Consider the following 21,333-nt stretch of genomic DNA (forward strand, 5'->3'; position numbering starts at 1 on the left):
GCTAGTAAGTGGATGACTTAAGTAGATATAAAGAGTTAGCGATAATTATGAAAGGTTGTTGTCATTATCAAGACATGAGACAATAACCTCAACTAGGATGGCGCAAATGACTTTAGAGAAATGCAAATAAGGTGACCATTTTGAAGACATAATATTTGATAAACTATACAGATGAAACAAAGAAAAAATAAAAATGGTACTGAGCTTTCGAGTGTTGGTGAATAGGATCATTATAATTGTCATAGTGATAAGTCCCAGGGGAAGGAATGAACTTAAGGGAAAAGAAGAGGATTCACTTTTGGGCAGGTTTATGTTGAGCAGACGGAATGTTATCCAGGCAATGATTTTTCTGTAGCCAGTTAGAACTTAGATGGGATCTCAATCTAGTTAATAGATATTACACAATAAGTTGTGGTGCAGGAATGGAATATAGACCAGAATGGGGAAAGGAAGGGGAGAAATAAGGAATCATTTTTTAATCAGTTAGTTGTAACAGCTAGGAAGACACCTGTTGAAAATGAAATGCCCGAGTGAGGACAGGAACCATAATGGAACTCGCCTTAAAAGATGGGTCTACATCAAATATTTCCTAAATTCCCATCTCAAGATACTGCAGTTGATACTCTGGTGTGGTGCTGCCACTTATCTCTCATGATGTACCAGGGTATTGGATCTTACTCTGTGCATAAATCTAGGGATGTGCCTGTGGAGTCCTGTGGGTGGGTGGGTGGGTGTACATTTGGAAAGGGGGACAGTATACTGAGCCAGGAAAATGATATCTCTATTTCCTTTCAACTACTGAGATAATTTTAGATTCACATGTTATCTTAGTTTGGGCTGCTATAACAGAATATCATGGGTGGCTTAAACAGTAAACTTATTTCTCATTTTAAAAAAAGATGGGTCTATATGCATCTGTGTTAGTGTATTTCGGTGTATTTTTTTTTCCTTTTGGTCTCAAAGCAAACATTAAAAGTATCCCATGTATTAGAGAAAAAAAAGAACAAAATAACTAAAATATTAGCCATTGCAGTCTCAAGATTGCTTTGGCAATTCGGGGTCTTTTGTGGTTCCATATAAATTTTAGGATTATTTGTTCTGGTTCTATGAAAAATGTCATCGGTATTTTGATAGGGTTTGCATCAAATCTGTATATTGCTTTGTGTAGTATGGACATTTTTACAATATTAATGTTTCCAGTTCAAGAACATGAGGTATCTTTCCATTTCTTTGTATCATTTTCATATTGCTTTATCAGTGTTTTATAGTTTTCAGAGTATAGGTCTTTCACCTCCTTGGTTAAGTTTATTCCTAGGTATTTTATTCTTTTTGATGCAATTTTAAACAGGATTGTTTTCTTGCTTTCTCTTTCTGATAGTTCATTATTAGTGCATAGAAAAGCAACAGATTTCTGTATATTAATCCTGTATCCTGCAACTTTACTAAACTGATTTATTAGTTCTAATAGTTTTTTGGTGGAGATTTCAGGGTTCATTACAGTCTCATTACGATGTGAAAAACAAGAGCTAAATAGTTAAGAATCACTCCCACTCAGTAAATCAGTCATCCAGCCATTGTAATCCAGTTAAATAGATTAGAGTCCGGTGAGCTGAACTGAGTGCCAGCAGTGGGACACATGAACAAAAGTTGCAAAACCATTCTGGAAACAGTTGGACCCTGAAACACCCTGGTTTTGATTAACTTCTGGGCCAGAATCCAGCTTGACAGATCACATGGCTTTCCAGATGACAGTGAGTAAAACCCACCAACCTTCAAGGGATACAGGGCAAAAAGCACAGCCAGTGTCAGTTATGAAGGAATAAGTCAAACTCCCTGGTTCAGCTCTTTTCTCTCTTACTGTAAAGTTAAGGGATGAAATTATTTAAGCATGTTAGAAAGTGTGTAATACCCACATACCTGCACACCCACGTGCACATGTGCACATCGTTCCTCTTGGATTATTTAGGAGTCAAAATAATTCAAAGTAGATGCAAAAGATTTTGCCACTTCTTTGAGAAATTTATTTCAGAGCTTTTCTTCTCTGTGGAATTCATAAGAGATGATGGTTCTTCAAAGTGTGTTCATGTTCTCAGTCTTCTTTCTGGCCTTGGTTGCCCCTCAGAAAGAGCGGGTTTATTGCTCAACTGATGAAGTTAGGGACCAGGGCCACTCCCTTGCCAGAGACCCTCCCAGGACCCTGGGAAGGACCACAGCAATTTTTAATTTGTGATTTTGTGTCATTTTATTTTGTTTTTATTGAAAGAGCCCTCTACCTTCACCCTTTGACCCAACTTGAGAGAGGTTATGACTTAAATTATGGGAGATATCGTGGAGATAATCTCCCATAGAAAAACAAAGTAAAATCCTCTTTTGCAACATCTGAAAGGGCAACACCATTTCAATTCTTGTCCTTATCCTACGAACTCCAAGTGAAATGCAAAAATTCAAGTGAATTCCAGAATCAAATGTATACATGGTGGGTGATTTTGAAAATTATGATGCTTCTTTTTTTTTTTTTTTCTTTTTTTTACGGTACGCGGGCCTCTCACTGTTGTGGCCTCTCCCGTTGCGGAGCATAGGCTCCGGACGCACAGGCTCAGTGGCCATGGCTCATGGGCCCAGCCGCTCCGCGGCATGTGGGATCTTCCCGGACCGGGGCACGAACCCGTGTCCCCTGCATCGGCAGGCGGACTCTCAACCACTGCACCACCAGGGAAGCCCTATGATGCTTCTTGAAGGAAATTCTTATTTGTAAAGCAAAGAACTAACTACAAATAAGTCTATTGAGTCAAACTCAAAGGGTTTGCTGAAATAATGCCTGGTGGCTTTGAAATCTATCTGACAGTGTCCATATCCTTTAATTCACTTTACTTATCTTTATTACTCGCCTCACTATATCATTGGAATAGGCAAATTTCTTAACTTAAAAACATTATAGATATAAATCCTCTCTACATTTTGTATGCTATTAATTAAAACTCCATTAAAAAGAAAAATGTGACAAAGTAGAATTAATTTGCTTGTAAATTTACTTTTTTACTCTGAAAGTAATGGTATATTAATAACATTTAGAAAACAGATTTTAAAAGGCCTGTAATACATTAAAATAATAAATTTAAATATATTCCCTTTCAGTCTTTTGTTCCTGATTTTTATACCCAATTCTGCTTCTTGCTCACTATGTGAACATGTGTAAATCATTTGATGTCTCTAAGGCTTAGTTTCTTGCTCTGGGCTCCCTTTCCTAAAAGGTTGTTATGAAGACCAAAGAGAGGATGTACATGAGTGTTTTGGCAATTGTAGAACAGAATATAGATCCAATGTAGTCCTGGATGTTGGTTGAAAGTGGTCCCCCCAATTCTAATCCACACAGGAGGAATTACCTTAAGGGATGTACATGACCTCTGAGTCAGTTAATGTGGCTTAAGACATCATAGGTTTGCTTGGAACAATTCCAAGATGACTGAGCCTCCCCCAAATGCTCCCTTCCGGTAACACACATAAACTACAGCTTGGATCCTAGTTTAGACTCATGATCTAGGATTAGATGAATTCCACCACAGAGGAAGTCAGAATTCAAAGGTAATTGAAGTGTGCTGTGCCTTTTCTCTATGTAAATGATGATATACATTTGCTAAAAGGAGGGTGGGATTTTCATTAACTTTCTGAAATGATACATTTTATACACTGTTATTGTAACTATGTAAAATAAACTGTATATAATTCGTCGGTAACTAGGCACAGATAATTTATGGACTCCATTTATTTTTTGCTTAGATCTATTCCTTTTATTTTAGAAGTGATTGTGGTTTGGTCAGATATAACAATTTCAAACCTAAAATGTAATTATGCTAAACACATACTTATTATTTTAACTTCTTGTCTGTGTAACAATATATTTTTATTCTCTTTTGGTTTTATGTTTATATCTGAATTAAAAGAAAAACTTTATATGAAATAATATTTTCAATTTATTCTCTTATTTCAGATTTGGATGAATTAATTTGTGTATTGATAACCACTAAGTTTATGAATATATGTACTACATCCTCATATTCTCAGTTTTCTGAGGAATGGTTATTTAATATGTTTTAACACTATTTTCTTTCCCTATTTCAGCAGCAACTAAAAAAGATGAAAAGAAGGAAGGTATGTTTTATGCAAAGTTCCACTATGCTTTTTGTGTGAACAATTTACCAATAATCAGAGTTGAATTTTGACTGCCAGCTTGTCTGTGTTTACTTTGGATCTATTATGTGCATACATTTTGTGTGAAGGTGTTTTTTCTAGAACATCACTTCACACTGAAGGGTGAACTACTTTTTTAAAAAGTAATTTTAATCTAATTTTTCTCAATATACAGGGGGTAAAACACAACCTCTCAAAATCCTGGGCCTCCTATTTCATTAGCAATTTTATCAAATTTCAAAAATACGTAAAATACAGACCAATTTTCTCATATTGACCACTTATATCTCTGACACTGACAAGCAGCTGATGTTATTTTGTTCTATTATGTTGAAAATAAGTCATAGTCTATCACTTGCACTCCACCTCCCTTTGTCAGGATGTCTTGATATGGAGTCATTTATTCCCTGCTGTCAAAAAGAGACTGCACCTGATGGACTTATACAGGCAAGAGAGACTTTATTCAAGACTATTGCAATAGGGGTCAAGTCTGTTTACAATAGGAGAAATTGAACTCAACTCCACTGAAACAAAAATGAGAGTTTTTAAAGTTCTGATGTGAGCTCATAGAGAAGCACTGGAGGATGTTGGTGGGTTTGGGGTGGGAGCTGGTCAATGTGATGAGGCCACCTGGGTTTTTTAATTTCCTATGAAATTAGGCTCCTACCCTTCCACAGAGACTGGGATATAGGACTGCTATCTCCTTTGATGATTATGTTTCAAAGTGATGTCTTACAGATCTTGAGAAAGATATTTCTGGTTGTAGAAGATTTATGTTTCAAAGGGACAGAGAAAGAATTTACAACTGCAAGTTTTCTAAAGTAAATCCTCTGCTAAAAGGGTGGTCAGGGGCCTATAGTCAAGAAAAAAACTGTCTAAACTTGATTCAAATTGATGGGAATGTTAAGTCCTTCTAAGTCACTGTGACTCTTTTTAGAGATGTTTCTAATGCACAGCCTGACTACTCTTAGATAGGGTCTCTAGCTATCACTACTGTTTGTTAATCTAGGCTTATTTTCTCAGTAAAAATAGCATGTAGATATAAGCAATCACTTATGACTTTGAAAATTATATTCTAATTAGTGTTCATATGATCTGAGAAAAAATAAGAAAACAAGTGTTATATTTTATATTTAGTATCATCAGAATTTTACATAGTCCTGATAGCTTGGGAGTCACATTCTGCTTCTGTTAAACAAGAATCTAAGAGTCAATAGATCTGAGAAGGAGAAAATATTTTAGTTGGTTATTACTTACCTAGGAGAAAAAAACATAGTATCATAAAAGTCAACTAATACATATCACTGTGTTTATTATAAAGGCATAGAAATCAGTATTAATTCCCCATATACACATAGCAAATATTTCAGTGCATTTTGGAAATTATATCATTTATATGATCAACATTGTGGTGTGTATACAGAGACCTTACAAGAAAAAAGAGATAGTAAGTTCCTGACACAGCTTTTGACAGATAGTAAGTGCTCAAAGATGTTTATCTTCCCTCCATCCTTCCTTCTTCTGAATAAAGAACAATTTACCATTTGATTTAGGTAAAGGAGTAATATGAACAGTTATTTTTCCACTCATTGGCATTCAAACCAAAGTATTAGAAGACTTCTGGGTATATGAAACAGTAGTCAAATTACAATTCACAGCTATAAGCTTTTTATGTATTTTTTTCCCCTCATTGCTATGCTTGGTTCTGTTTTTCCTGAATTATGTGGCTTTTTTCACTTTTCTGCAAAATTGTCCATATGCGATGGACAATTTTTGGAAGAGCCTGGGGAGCCCAAGCAGAGCTTTGCCCTTGGAGATTCAAGTAATCCAGTGTCCATCACCAGCTGTGAAATATATAAAACATATACTCCTGACTATTTCTTAATATTACCATCACTATCATCATCATTATTATTAAATTGTCATTTCCAAAAGGTTTCATAGATTATCTCTCATCTCTTGTTTGGAAAACTTTTTAAATTGGTAAGATGATGATATTTAAGATAAAAACTATTCAGCGTAATTTTCATTGCTCTCAATGTATAGTAGGAGAATAGGCTTAATGGCCAGCTATTCTAGGCAGTGGCTTGATTTTACATTTCGCGAGTTCCTATTTCCCTTTCTGTATCTTCTGTTAAGCAAAGCAGAGGCGGTATATGGACTTAAACTTCTTGGCTCTTGTTTCTTATTTTCAATGATCTCAATAAAGATTATAGAAATCTTTTCCGTAGAGGCAGGAAGCACATTTTTCCTCAAATGAGGCAAGTTTAATACAAATCATCAGGTGGCATACAATTTGGATTTTTCAGTATTTTATTTTACACAAAGTTTATTCACGTTCAACCTTTTTGGATATAGTCAAAGATACTAATGGTTGACAACTTTCCTGAAGAAAAAGAGAATAAGGGGGGTTTCAGGGATTTAATTAGAATGCTCTTGAGAAGTTTTTGTGGTGAATTTTAAAACACAGAAATAAAAGTGCATATGAACTTCTTTATGATAAGCAGGCATCAGGCCACAAAGAGCTTCTTGCATTAGTGAACTCTGAAGATTTGCTGTTCATATTAAGATCTTATTACAGCGTGTCTCATCAAATCTCTTTCACAAAACTTAGCAAGAGAGACCCTTGGCTCCATTGAGCTTGGCCCATCAAGTTTACTGTTGTTAGCAGTTTTGGTGTCAGAGCAAGCATATCTTAGCCTAAGTACAGTAACATTTCTTATAAATGTTCAGCTGAGGTCCTTCTGTGACAAGACTTTTTCTGCTGAAGTTGCCACTCTTTCTCCCTCGGCAGACATTTTCCTTGTGATTTATTAACACACGTTCTTACTGTCCATCAGGTTCCCAAAGTCAAAGTCCTAATCAAATTATATTTTTCTTTATAAACATATGCTTATTACTTTATTTCTTCTTATAGAATCATCCCATTCTCTTTGCAGACACCAGGACTCAAATTGTAGTGTAAACTTTGACTCCTGTTTTTCCTTTGCCACTAAAATTTAGTCCTCCGGAATTTTTAATTTGACTAAACTCTCTTGTCTAATCCGTCCTAAAGTAATTAGAAAAGCTAATCTTCACTCACAGCCTCCATTCCTTCAGTTGCGACCTCACATCCTCATTTGTGACCTCATGTTGGTCTTACTAACCTCTTGTGTGAACCAGGGAAATGATCTTGAAAATCAGAGGTTCTCAAGATGTGGTCAAGGACTACTGGAAGTACCTGAGACCTTTTCAGTGGTTCTGCAAGATCAAAAATATATTTATAAAAATAGGGATTTATCATTTCCTTCTCACTCTCATTCTCTCATGAGTGTGCACTAGAGTTTTCCAGAAGCTACATAATGTGTGATATTGCAACAGAATGAATGCTTAAGGAGATATGTGAATCCAACTATCTTTGCCAGACATTAAGGAGATTCACAAAAGTGTAAAACAAAGTCCTTCATCTCATCATTTTTTTGGTATTGGAAAATATATTTGTCATAAAAAGTATATTTATGGTAACAGGTAACAGGTTTTAAATTTTTTAATTAATATATATTTAAAAATATTATCAGCTTTATTTTTTAATTTATTTTTAATTTTTATTTATTTTTTTTTTTGCGGTACGCGGGCCTCTCACCGCTGCGGCCTCTCCCGTTGCGGAGCACAGGCTCCGGACGCGCAGGCTCAGTGGCCATGGCTCACGGGCCCAGCCGCTCCGCGGCATGTGGGATCTTCCCGGACCGGGGCACGAACCCGTGTCCCCTGCATCGGCAGGCGGACTCTCAACCACTGCGCCACCAGGGAAGCCCTAGCTTTATTTTTTTAAATTATAAATGTCGTAGATAGAACCTACGTAAATAAAAGCTGTTTGGGGTCCTTTACAATTGTTAAGATTTTTAAAGGCGTCCTGAGATAAAAAAGTTCGAGTATCTCTGACCTAAATAAATCATTCTGCCTGTAATGTTTTCCCTAAATATTTTCTTCCAAAATACTGAACTGACTTCATGAAACACTTTATGTCATTACCTATTTAAAATAGTCAGTGGCACCACACTGACCACAGAACATAGTCTACAAGCCTTAACCTGTAATTTAAGTCCCCACAGTGTTTCCTGACCTCCTGTCAAGCACATATCAAGGCAAAGTCAAAGCCAAGGCCTGACAAATTCCACCAGTAAAAATACAATGATCTCTTTTTAGATTGAGACAGTTTATTACTTTCATGGCCAGCAAAAGCAAGGGTATCTAAAGGTGCCAGCTCTTCATTGTCCTTGTCCCACACACCAAAAATTCAACACAGCAGATAATTCAACACAAGTTAGGGACACCTTTTTGCTGAGGACTCAAATCTGGACTACAGCCAGTGGTCTTCAAGTCTGTTCTCAAAGAGTTCTAGGCAGGAGAACCCAGGAGGTGATGAGAAGTTGTCTCATGACAACCTCCAGGAGAGACAGAGAGGCAGGTGGAAGATGACCTCATAGAAAGTCCTCATAGGCCTCCCATCCCCTTATGTTCTTGCAGGATCACAAGACATCCTGCCAGACTCAGAATTAGCTGTGGTTCAGATCTTTGCCTGAATGGCATATATGGCTAGTGCAAAGCCACCAGGGCACTGTGGTGGAACCTGTACCCTACTCTCCTACCCAGTTTCTTCCTTTATATATTATGTATTTCATCCATACTAAGTCACTTTCAATTTTACATATACAATGTGCTGTCTAGCCATTGTCCCTGCTATTATCATAATAGATCTTACCCTTTCCTTTTCCTTCTATGAATACTCAGTGTTCTTAGGACTCAAGACAAATTCTCTTCCCTCTAGGACAAGGGTCCCCGACCCCCCGGGGAACCAGGCCACACAGCAGGAGGTGAGTGGCAGGTGAGCGAGTGAAGCTTCATCTGCCTCTCCCCACGGCTCCCCACCTCTCCCCATCACTTGCATTACCGCCTGAGCCTTACCCCACCCACCTCGTCCATGGAAAAATTGTCTTCCACGAAACCCACCCCTGGTGCCATAAAGGTTGGGGACCACTGTTCTAGGATGTCTGTCTGACCCTCCCAATTAAATATTTTTTCTCTTTCATTTATAATCTCCCTTCAGAGTTTTTGTGTACTTCCTTAGTATTGTTTATTTCATGCCCCTTGTACTTCATATTACTTGCATCATTTTCCTTCTATTCTACCTGACTTTAAGACTTTTGACTAAAGGGACCATGTCTAATTCACTTTTATCCCCTACAGGAACTAACACATTTCCTTAGTTTGTACATTGCTCAACAAATATTTATTCTGTGAATGAATCAGTAATATATAAGACTCTTAAGATAAATGTTATAGCCACAAGAAGTAAGAGTAGGCACTCAAATTTTCATATCCCAGGCAAGAAACGATATTTTTTTCAAATTGGGAGTTGTATTATAGTGAGCTTTTTAGGTCTGGGAATTTATAGTCAATTACTAACAATTTTATCTTAAGTGTATATGATCATTAGCTGCTACTTGAGTTGCACTAGCAGATCTAGGTAGATCTTATTCAACTAACCTCAGCTTCGTTGATGAAATCCTAGGGGTTGGACAGCCTGTGGGGTTTTTTTTTTTAATAAACTTATTTATTTTATTTATTTATATTTGGCTGCATTGGGTCTTCGTTCCTGCACCCAGGCTTTCTCTAGTTGCGGCAAGCGGGGCCTACTCTTTATTGCCGTGCATGGGTTTCTCATTGCGGTGGCTTCTCTTGTTGCGGAGCATGGGCTCTAGGCATGTGGCCTTCAGTAGTTGTGGCTCATGGGCTCTAGAGCTCAGGCTCAGTAGTTGTCACAACTACATACTGTGCATGGGCTTAGTTGCTCCGTGGCATGTGGCATCTTCCCGGACCAGGGATTGAATGTATGTCCCCTGCATTGGCAGGTAGATTCTTAACCACTGCACCACCAGGAAAGTCCTCAAGCCTGTGGGTTTTTCAACACAGGTTAACTTCTGAAGGATACAGCTCCATTGAGAACTAGCCAGATGAGATTTATTATTTACTGTAACTAGGGCAAGGCCATGTAGAGTTGAATGCATGTGAGAATTAGTCCTAAATTCTAGGGCTTCATCATTGAGATCTGAAGAGGAATCATGCTGAAAAACAATGCAAAGTTTCTGTTATTGTAATTGAATAAGGATGCCAATTGGCAAGTGACACACACACACACACACACACACACACACGGCATACTTCATTACCTGATTTATTAGACTATCAGAGAGTTAATTGTTCCCTTCAATATGAATTGTATTTCATTTTCCTCTGGCATCATTCATGAACATAATAGACCATACCTGATACATCGTTAAAGTTGAGTTAGTGATGAATTGAACAGATTGCAAGCACATCACTGCTTTTCAATCAGCTGCTGTGGGTCTCGATGTTCTTAATAGAAGACTGTTCAGATTATTGGGAAGATGGCCTTTAGGGAGGTATATTCACCAAGTAAGCCTTTATAATATTTTTAAGCCATTTCAGCAGAGTGCTGAGAGCACATAATGAAGTTTAATAGTATGAGTATTAAGTGCTGGGACTAATAGCTCTTTAGGGTCAGTATGTGATCTTTCAATTTTAAGCATTATATTTTTTGGTTGCTCAGGTATTTACTTGTATAAGTCTGCTGCTCTGTTGACTCCTAACCAAAAGACGTGAAATTATGATGACATTTTAAGTACATTTCACTACAGCTCCCAGTTCTTCAGCAAATATATTGAACTTTAAAGACCTGCTTGATTAGATCATGACTTATTTTTTTACATTTCTACTTGATGAAATACTTTTCTTCATCTCAGTAAGTGATGTACTTTACCTGACCCTGGACTTCATATTATTTTTATTCTTTTATTACAGAACAATGGATATCTAATACAATATTTATCAATTCTTATTACCAGGGAAAAGAAAAACAGATTAAAAACAACAGGCATTCCAGACTTAACATATATTGTATTAAGCTTTTCGCCTCTACCCCATGCCAGCATCTAGTTGAAAAATAGGGGGGCTGGAAATAATCTTGTCCTAATATGCCACATTTTAGCCTCTGTCTGTTCAAACATTCTCCCCGAGCGTTACCTTCAGTTGTATTTCAACTGTAGGTGCCCACCATAATATTTCTGGGTTTTGCATATTGGCTGTACTCTGGGCTCAAAAGATTGCTCAACAAGGATCACAGAACCTCTTGGACAGGCAGAAATCCTATCCCAGTATACAGCCAAACTAATTGATAAGTTGTGCTAGCCATTGAACTATCCACTTCATACTTTCATCTGTTGTGGTATGAGAATCTGTATCTCCAAAAGAGTGGCCACTGCATATTATTATTATTATTTTTTTTTGCGGTACGCGGGCCTCTCACTGTTGTGGCCTCTCCCGTTGCGGAGCACAGGCTCTGGACGCGCAGGCCCAGCGGCCATGGCTCACGGGCCCATACGTTCCGCGGCACGTGGGATCCTCCTGGACCAGGGCACGAACCCGCGTCTCCCGCATCGGCAGGCGGACTCCCAACCACTGCGCCACCAGGGAAGCCCGCATATTATTAATAAATAGCTAGACATATGAGTAAGATGATAGATGACATTTATCACATTCTTATATGGAATTGTTTTATATAATATTTTTCTAATATTTGAATTACCTGCTTACCTAATTAGGATAATTACTCATCAAGGAAACAAATGAGAAATTGCTTGCAAAGCACATTTGTTTTAGATCATGAATTTGGTCCACTTCATTATAGTTCCTGATGAGAAAATGAATAGCAAGAAAAAGATTGGGTTTTTGGGGTGAGGTGGCAGGTATTAAGAAAAATTTAGTCAAAAATTCTTTTTACTAAGCCATGCTGGACACAATAGTGTTTAATAAATGTTTACTCAATAAATAAGTGTTCCATTTCAAGGATATATTATTTTAAAAAATAAGGTTTGTTTTTCTCTTAAATGTGAAACATAACCCAATTACAGAAAAAATAGAAATTCAGAAAGAAGATGTTGCAAAACATCATTTTAATGACTATGTTTTTCTATTATGTGGATATACTCTGAATCCCATGAACAGTTCCTCTACTGTACAGAGAGTACTGGTTAATATTCCCCTTATTTAGAGGTATAAAACAATGTCACAAACAAAGCATCTTCGTATAAGATTTTCTTATGACAATTTTGCATGTTTGTCCTTGGAAATCTAGAAGTTGAACTACTGTGTCAAAAAGTTTGCTCATTTTAATGACTTTCTAGATTTTTTTTCCCAAGTTGCTCTCCTAAAATGTGTTTTCAGCTTCTACTTCTGTGGAAGTAGGTTATTACTTTCACCACACTATTACTGTTACTGATTATGATTTTCTCATGAAACAATTCAGTTGACCATCTAACTGCCTTTTGTGAACCGTCTCCTACTCACTGTCATCTTCAAACATTTTAGGTCCGTTACTTCATTGTGGAACTATAATCATGATCCATCTACATCACTATAAGGCACACAGATTCATTAACTTCCAAATTGTTAGTGAATATCTATTGCTCTAGGTTCTAAGCCATATAATTGTCAGCCAGAGAACAGTTTATCTTTTGCAAGTATAAATTCATAGTTCATTATTTTGATTCTAATTTCAGTAATATTCAGATAATTTCAAAACTAAGTTACAGAAGAGGTAAAAGAAAGAAAACAGAATATACAGAATGAAATATTCTAAGCAAAAATTTAAGATGCCTCCATTCTAAAATAAACAAGTTAAAAAAAAACTTGTTTTTAATTTCAAGTGATAGGAACAGACAGTTTCATGGTATAAAAATACTGGAAATAATAAATTTCTCAGATATAGGCTGACACCCAAAAGACTAAAAATTGAATAGATGGCTTTTGACCACTGAATGCGTGTTACTACATAGCAGTTACTAAATAAATGATATGTTCGTCAGTAACCCATGAGCCATCATCACCTGTTTCTTTTTCATTACAATATGAATAAGTTAATGTTTGTACTGGTAATGCATCAGTTATTCAAGGAGAGTACAATACATTTCACCAGGATTGCTATAGATTGAACAAATGAAGAAATTACCAACTGAATTCATGGATTCCAACCCATCTCTGTAGAAACAGACAGTATATCTGCCCAGTTTGACATTTTATTAAAAGGTCATTAGCTGCTATAGACACAATGTAATTTCTATGCAAATTAGATGTGGATATTTTCCTTTGTATTTTTTCTATATTTTATACATCAAAAGTTGCTCACTTCTTGCCTTTAATACGCCTCCTCTCAAAAACAGAATAATTGCGCTTTAAGCCCCATGTTCTAGAAATACAACATGCAATCAATCCATTTCATTGAAAATGATTTCAGAGTGTATGGACATTTTGTTGTGAGCTTATCAGTTGTTGATTTTTCTTATGTGCTTTTTCAGTAATTTATATTTGTATTTTCAGATTCCAAGAAAACAAGAACAACTGCAGAAGGTATTGGTAATATTTCCTTTTTCTGTCTTATATTTAATGAACCCCCAAGCAGCATTCCTTTTTAAAGGAGTCACACAAAAGAAAAAAGTAAATATGGGATTAAAAAAGAGAGAGAGAAATATTGAGAAAGAAAGAAAAAGAGAGAGAGTCAAATCTTTCCTGACAATAATGCTATGAGAAATATTTGGCAGTAATAAAAATAAATACTGCCTATGTTTACCTTTCACAGTAATTATTTTCAAAGAAATGTTTGCTGGACAAGAAATTGAATGATGTTCAGTAACAAGCATTTACTTTGCTAAAAAGCATAAATTTAATTAATCTTGGATATACCAGCATCGATGGAACTGAGTAGTTCCTTTAAGTCTTGAATAAAATCATAAATCATGTGGCAAGTATACCTGTGTCTTTTGTATTTGTTCATAAGGATTTATGTGTACAGGGTGTTTATGTGTTCACATACATTTAAGAAGACTACAAGATATAAATCATTTTAAATAGTTAAATAGTATAATCCTAGGTTCATTGTCAAATAATGTTTTACAATTAACTTATGGAAACACCTATGATAATCAGCAATACCTCCGAGCAACACGGAGAAATTTAAGGGGAGAGAATGGGGGGAGGCGTAGGAAACATTACAGTCTAATCAATGTGTTGAGGGAGTATACTTTATCTTTGAAAGTTTCATGAGCAATGGCTTTCTGTTTATATTTCTTTCAACAGAACTACCCAAGGGAAAAAGTAAGGAAAGGCATGCAAATTATGTATTTTTTCTATTTACTGCTACTATTGGCCTGCTGAAATACTTAGACTTGTGGTTTTGAATCTCCCTTTTCTATGTTTTATGCATGTGAACTCTATTTTTTTTGTCAGAATGAAAGAATATACAACCTGGGGAGGGGGTGGTCAGAGTGGACTGAAAAGCATGGCACTCTTTCTTAGAGTCCTTTTTCAAATTCATGCAGTCGTCTAACAACATTATCCACAGTCTTAACCAAAAAATATAACTTAATTCCATTAACCAAAACTGTATTATGTTAGTGGAATTTTTTTTTTTTTTCCTGGTATGCGGGCCTCTCACTTTTGTGGCCTCTCCCGTTGCGGAGCACAGGGTCCGGACACGCAGGCCCAGCGGCCATGGCTCACGGGCCCAGCCGCTCCGCGGCATGTGGGATCTTCCCGGGCCGGGGCACGAACCCGTGTCCCCTGCATCGGCAGGCGGATTCTCAACCACTGCACCACCAGGGAAGCCCGTTAGTGGAAATTTAGTCTCTGTAATCTGGTTAGTTCTGTAGCTAGAATATAGAACAGAAGTTCTTTTTCAGGTTAGTTTTACAATCTCTTTTCTGTTTTCTTTGTTCTTGTAATCCATAAATATTTTGGCATGTTCACATGATATAAGACATTTTGTCCATAACAATGTCCTTTTTCCCTACAAGCACTGTGAGCTCTGTGAAACTGCATTGCTTGGGATGCATAACTTAGGCAGCATCCACAGTTGCTATAACACATTATTAAAGCTTGCTTGCTAACAATTCAGTAAAGCTTGATGCTTTGAGGTTGTGTCTTTTGCAAATGTATACTCTTCTCTGAAGAAAAACAAACAGAAACAAAAAATATCAACTTACCTTATTCAATTAGCCATTAATAATCATTCCATTTCCAGGTATGCAGAGCTTTAAAAAATCCTAATGAAATTAAAAACATGTTTTAAAATGCATACCAATTTAAAAAAAAGATTTACATGCATTTTGGTCCTGCAAAGGTCAGGACATTGAGACCTTTTATGTCATAAAAGTGCTCTAAAATGTCCTATGGAGAGAATCATGAAGTTACACTACAACTCAGCCAAGGGGAACAATCTGTCTATAGAGAAGTATGTGATATTTCGATCCCAGATTTATGTGTGTGCACAGCTGCTGATAAGCACTGGCACACTGATACAGAAACCACCCTATAAACCATTGCACCAGCAGGGAAATGGAGGACAACTGGAGATTTGAAAAATGGTATTTAAATAATATATATGTAACCTTAAGGCCCTTGCTTTATCACAGTCTATATGATTTAAAATTTCCCACTGACACACTGCAGCTCTTTGACAATCTTCAGAGTACCGATATATTTAATAAATAAACTTGCCTTCCCAGGCATTCATTTAACATTCCGACTGATTCCCTCCTTGGGAAGTTCTGTGGATTGACTTGGGCAGTAATAAGGACAAGAAAAAGAATTTTCCTCTAAACAACTACTGATTCTTTTCAAATTAACTTATTTGCCCTAGTTTACCATCTGGACCTGCTTTTGTTGTTATTGTCGCATCTTTGAATTTGCTGGATTCAGTTGTTGTTGTTTTTACTTTAAGATTGCTTTATTCAATTATACATCTCCAGCCCTATATTCTTATTTTGCTTTTTCTTTTCTAGTTACCACAACTTAAAAGTTGGTTGTTTTTTTGTTTTTTGTGGTTTTTGCAGTCTAAAACAAATCATGGTAGGGAAAACAGGGAGAAGAGTACATGGGACCTTCCTGTATATATTTTTGCTAACTCTAGTGAGCTATAATTTTTTCCAAATAAAAAGTAAAAATAAAAAAATCAATTATAAGTATGTTTTGGCAGTCCCTGTAGATATAAGCATGAATTAATTTGTATTTATTAAGATAATTCAATAATTACATCTTGAATTATCCCACATAATAAATGCACTTGACAGCCTTTTCTTGCACATCATCCCAAATTAGCACAGGTATTTTTCTGCTTATACAATTACTTTTTGATATGATTGGAAGACCCTTATTTTAACTTTGAAATCTCACAGATAGTTGGTAATTGATTTTGATGCATACCCGAAGCTACTTCCAGTATTTTTTTGATTGTTATTACTTTATAAATTTCTTAGAAATGTTTTGATAATTGGTGGTTCAGTTCAGCAATAAATTAAGCAATGCATTAAATTACTCCATGTTTTCCAGACAGTTTTTGTTAATGTTCTTACCTGTGTTTAATTTTAGCTAAGTCATGGTATGCTTCTTCCCTTTGACTTGTAACACTTGGTCAAGCCATTCGTTTTATTTGTTTTATTGCCTGCCTTCTATCTTGGGAGTGAATAAATTGCGCATTATACCTTAACAAGTACAAGCGTGGTAAACAAAATTGTACACTTGAGAGACTGATGAAATAACCATAGGAGATTCGATGGCACTCTATGTTTCTAAAATATAGTTCTTAGAATTCTTTCAGCATAAACATCTTCTAGTCTCCAAAATATATTCATTAAATGAAACTTGAAGAAATCTCTTTATTATTTTTCTTTAAAAAATCAGATAATAATGTGTCTATGTTAAAGTATTTCTTGAAAATCATTTAAGTTAATTTGACAAGCTTGTCAAGGCAAAATAAGTAAGAATAGAAATGTAGAAAATAGCACTTCATATAAAGTTAGTACCTACACTTCATATAAAATTAGTGCTTATTATAATACAAATGTCAGCTTAATTTTGAGGCCAGAATGATTCTTCATCTCATATAACATTGGCAAAAGTGGGTTCTTAAAAAGGAACACTATCTGAAAAATACTCTATAAGGAGCATTTGTCCTAAAGACAAGGGAAGTGTGTTTTGCTTCCCCCTGAAAATTCTTAGTTTATTTTTAGCGTCTTAAATCTGCCTCAGCAAAGACTTTGTCTTAGCTAAACAAATACCTTTTCAATATAAGAAAATTTCACCTTAGAAGAGAAAGTCCAGAGGAAATCTGTTCATCCTTATCTGAGAATTATTTTAAAACAGCTGTAATAATTATCCTTTATGCTTACTTTTTGTCCCAAATTTATTTCATGTTGATCTAGTAGGAAAGGAAATTAAAAAATTTTCCATCCTTTATAGACCCTACTTTATCTTTCTAGTTTATTATCCGTGAAATATTTTAATTCCTCTAATATTCAGAATAATTTTTATTTCTGTTCTGTGAGGGAAAACAGAGGAAGATTGGAAAAACTCTTTTTAAATATACGTCGGATATTAGTCTTTTCATGGCAGCTATTATTGGTGCAATACAGCACTAGACATATATGTTTCTTTGTGTTAGGACAATTAAGTTGTGACACATAAAATTGGAATAATAATAATAACAAAAATAATATGTTTCAGAACAGGAAAAGAAAGAAAAACATGTAGAACCAGGTAACTTTTAAAATTCCTCTGTCCTCTTAATTTCAAGATATTAACTTGCAATTGAATAATGAAATGTGATCAAATGGTGTAAAATGTTGAATTTTTTTCTTTTCTTGTTTGATACAGCAAAGTCACCAAAGAAGGAACATTCAGGTGAGTCAGACTGTGGTTGCTGGGGTCTTTCTACCTAATGTCCAAGGTTTATTAATGAGGTACCCTCAGAAGGGGGTAAGGGCCATGACTGGAAAGGGCAGGAAACCCTTCCATCTTATGAGATGTCTTTTTTCCAAGTTCTTGTCGTACAGTTAACACCAATGCCATGTTAGAAAATGGAGGCCAAATAGTACATTACACTCTTGCTACTCAATGTGTGTTCTGTGAACCAGCAGCATTAGGAGCGCCTGAGAGGTTGTTAGAAATACAGAATCTCTGGTCCCACCCCAGATTTACTGAATCAGCATCTGCAACTTCCTAAGATCCCCAGTGCATTAGTCAAAGCAGTGTTTGAGAAGCACTATTTTACAGTTTAGGGTAGAAAACAAAAATAAAAACAAAACCCTTTCTATTATAAGTGCATCTGACATTGCTTTGTTTTGAAAATATGAAATATTCAATTCCAGCAAATATTCTCTCTCTATTCAAAATGTTATTTAATGGCACATCGTGAGTACTCAGGGGAGTTGCAATGAGAGTAGAAGTAGATTTTGTCTTCAGTCAATTTACATTCGAATGAGGGGAAAAATGTGAACTGACAATCAGACAAGCAGAAAAACACATATACAAACAGAAACTAAGAGTGCAGTCGGTGTAGATACCAAATGATTTTCTTAAAGGTTTCTGGCATTTAACTTGCCCTATTTGTTGTCTCAAATGAAAATAAATGCAACTCCTGCACAAGGAACTTTACTGAGTGTGTGTGTGTATGTGTGTAAGCTGTCATAACCTCATATAATGTCCATTAGTCACTCCTCCCATCATATTATATTTAAATGGAAATAGCATTTACATTGGCAATACATTAAAATAGCAATTACAATATTATGTAAATAACCATGCAAATCTAGCTCAACTATACTCCCACCCCTGTCACAGACCACAACAAAGTGCAGATTCAAAACCGCATTTCTTACTCTTCTTCCAGGTTTGTAAAACTTCCTCAGAAAACCCAAACCCATTTAGGAGTTTCTCCAGCTAGTTCCCATAGCATCATTTTCTTTTCTATATAAAAACACTTAACATACTCTTATAATCATATTACCTTTTCTTTTTTCCACTTTAAATAGTCAGAAATTAGAATATGAAGATTGTTTTTTATATCTTTATCCCAGAGTGCCTATCATAATGTTAGGAACATTTTAGGAACTTGAAAACCTTGGAGTGGATGAAAAGAGAAATATCAAATAGGATAATCATATTTTTAAAAAAATATAAATATGAATGACTTTTAAATAATTTACAATATGAAATAATCACACATTTCACATTAACATTGATATTACTTACCTTTGGGAAGGAACGAATGTTTTGTCTACCTTACAGAGAACAGATTATGTGTTTGGGGGTAACATTCCCATAACTGGGCCATAACACATATTCTCACTTATGTACATATGCTGAAAGCTGAAATAGAGCATACATCAGAGAAACGTATAAACACGGGGAGACATAAAGAATGACTATGGGTATAATCAGTTTTAAGAGGTTTTTTTTTTTTGGTTAAATGATTTTATTTTTATTAAAAAAAATTTTTTTATTGTGGTAGAGTTGTTTGACAATGTTGTGTTAGTTTCTACTGTACAGCAAAGTAGAGTTCCCTGTGCTATACAGCATGTTCCTATTAGTTATCCATTTTATACATATTAGTGTATATATGTCAATCTCAATCTCCCAATTCATTCCATCAGCCTCCCCCTTCTGCTTTCCCCCCTTGCTGTTCATACATCTGTTCTCTACATCTGTGTCTCTATTTCTGCCTTGCAAACTGGTTCATCTGTACCATTTTTCTAGATTCCACATATATGTATTAATATACGATATTTGTTTTTCTCTTTCTGACTTACTTCACTCTATATGACAGTCTCTAGGTCCATCCACATCTCTACAAATGACCCAATTTCATTCCTTTTTATCGTTAAGTAATACTTGTTTGTATATATTACCGCATCTTCTTTATCCATTCATCTGTCGATGGGCATTTAGGTTGCTTCCATGACCTGGTTATTGTAAATAGAGCTGCAATGAACATTGGGGTGCATGTGTCTTTTTGAATTGTGGTTTTCTCTGGGTATATGCCCAGTAGTGAAATTGCTAGGTCATATGGTAATTCTATTTTTAGTTTTCTAAGGAACCTCCGTACTGTTCTCCATAGTGGCTGTATCAATTTACATTCCCACCAACAGTGCAAGGGCGTTTCCATTTCTCCACACCCTCTCCAGCATTTATTGTTTGTAGATTTTCTTATAATGCCTATTCTAACCGGTGTGAGGTGATACCTCATTGTAGTTTTGACTTGCATTTCTCTAATAATTAGTGATGTTGAGCATCTTTTCATATGCCTTTTGGCCACCTGTATGTCTTCTTTGGAGAAATGTCTATTTAGGTTTCCACTCATTTTTTGATTGGGTTGTTTTTGTTTTTTTAATATTGAGCTGCATGAGCTATTTATGTATTTTGGAGATTAATGCTTTGTCCACTGATTTGTTTGCAAATATTTTCTACCATTCTGAGGGTTGTCTTTTTGTCTTGTTTATAGTTTCCTTTGCTGTGCAAAAGCTTTTAAGTTTCATTAGGCCCCATTTGTTTAGTTTTGTTTTTATTTCCATAACTCTAAGAGGTGGGTCAAAAAAGATCTTGCTGTGATTTATGTCAAAGAGTGTTCTTCCTATGTTTTCCTCTAAGAGTTTTATTATAATGTCTGGTCTTCCATTTAGGTCTTTAATCCATTTTGAGTTGATTTTTGTGTATGGTGTTAGGGAGTGTTCTAATTTTATTCTTTTACATGTGGCTGTCCAGTTTTCCCAGCACCACTTATTGAAGAAACTGTCTTTTCTCCATTGTATATCCTTGCCTCCTTTGTCATAGATTAGTTGACCATAGGTGCGTGAGTATATCATTGGGCTTTCTATCCTGTTCCATTGATCTATATTTCTGTTTTTGTGCCAGTACCATATTGTCTTGATTACTGTAGCTTTGTAGTATAGTGTGAAGTCAGGGAGTCTGATTCCTCCAGCACCGGTTTTCTTTCTCAAGATTGATTTGGCTATTCGGGGTCTTTGTGTCTCCATACAAATTTTAAGATTTTTTGTTCTAGCTCTATAAAAAATGTCATTGGTAATTTGATAGGGATTGCATTGAATCTGTAGATTGCTTTGGGTAGCATAGTCATTTTCACAATATTGATTATTCCAATCCAAGAATATGGTATATCTCTCCATCTGTTTGTGTCATCTTTGATTTCTTTCATCACTGTCTTATAGTTTTCTGAGTACAGGTCTTTTACCTCCTTAG

The 21,333-nt window shown here is 35.7% G+C and overlaps 1 protein-coding gene across 1 annotated transcript in view; it reads left to right on the forward strand.

The window, feature by feature from the left end:
* TRDN (triadin) overlaps positions 1-21,333 on the forward strand; it is a 366,265-nt gene that overhangs the window by 238,527 nt on the left and 106,405 nt on the right. The window contains exons 14-18 of the mRNA XM_055087525.1: positions 4,120-4,149; positions 13,624-13,653; positions 14,380-14,397; positions 17,803-17,835; positions 17,953-17,979. Coding sequence (XP_054943500.1) covers positions 4,120-4,149; positions 13,624-13,653; positions 14,380-14,397; positions 17,803-17,835; positions 17,953-17,979 — 138 coding nt within the window. The remainder of the gene's footprint in view (positions 1-4,119; positions 4,150-13,623; positions 13,654-14,379; positions 14,398-17,802; positions 17,836-17,952; positions 17,980-21,333) is intronic.

Source organism: Physeter macrocephalus, chromosome 10 (assembly GCF_002837175.3).
Source record: "Physeter macrocephalus isolate SW-GA chromosome 10, ASM283717v5, whole genome shotgun sequence".
Lineage (NCBI taxonomy): Eukaryota > Metazoa > Chordata > Mammalia > Artiodactyla > Physeteridae > Physeter > Physeter macrocephalus.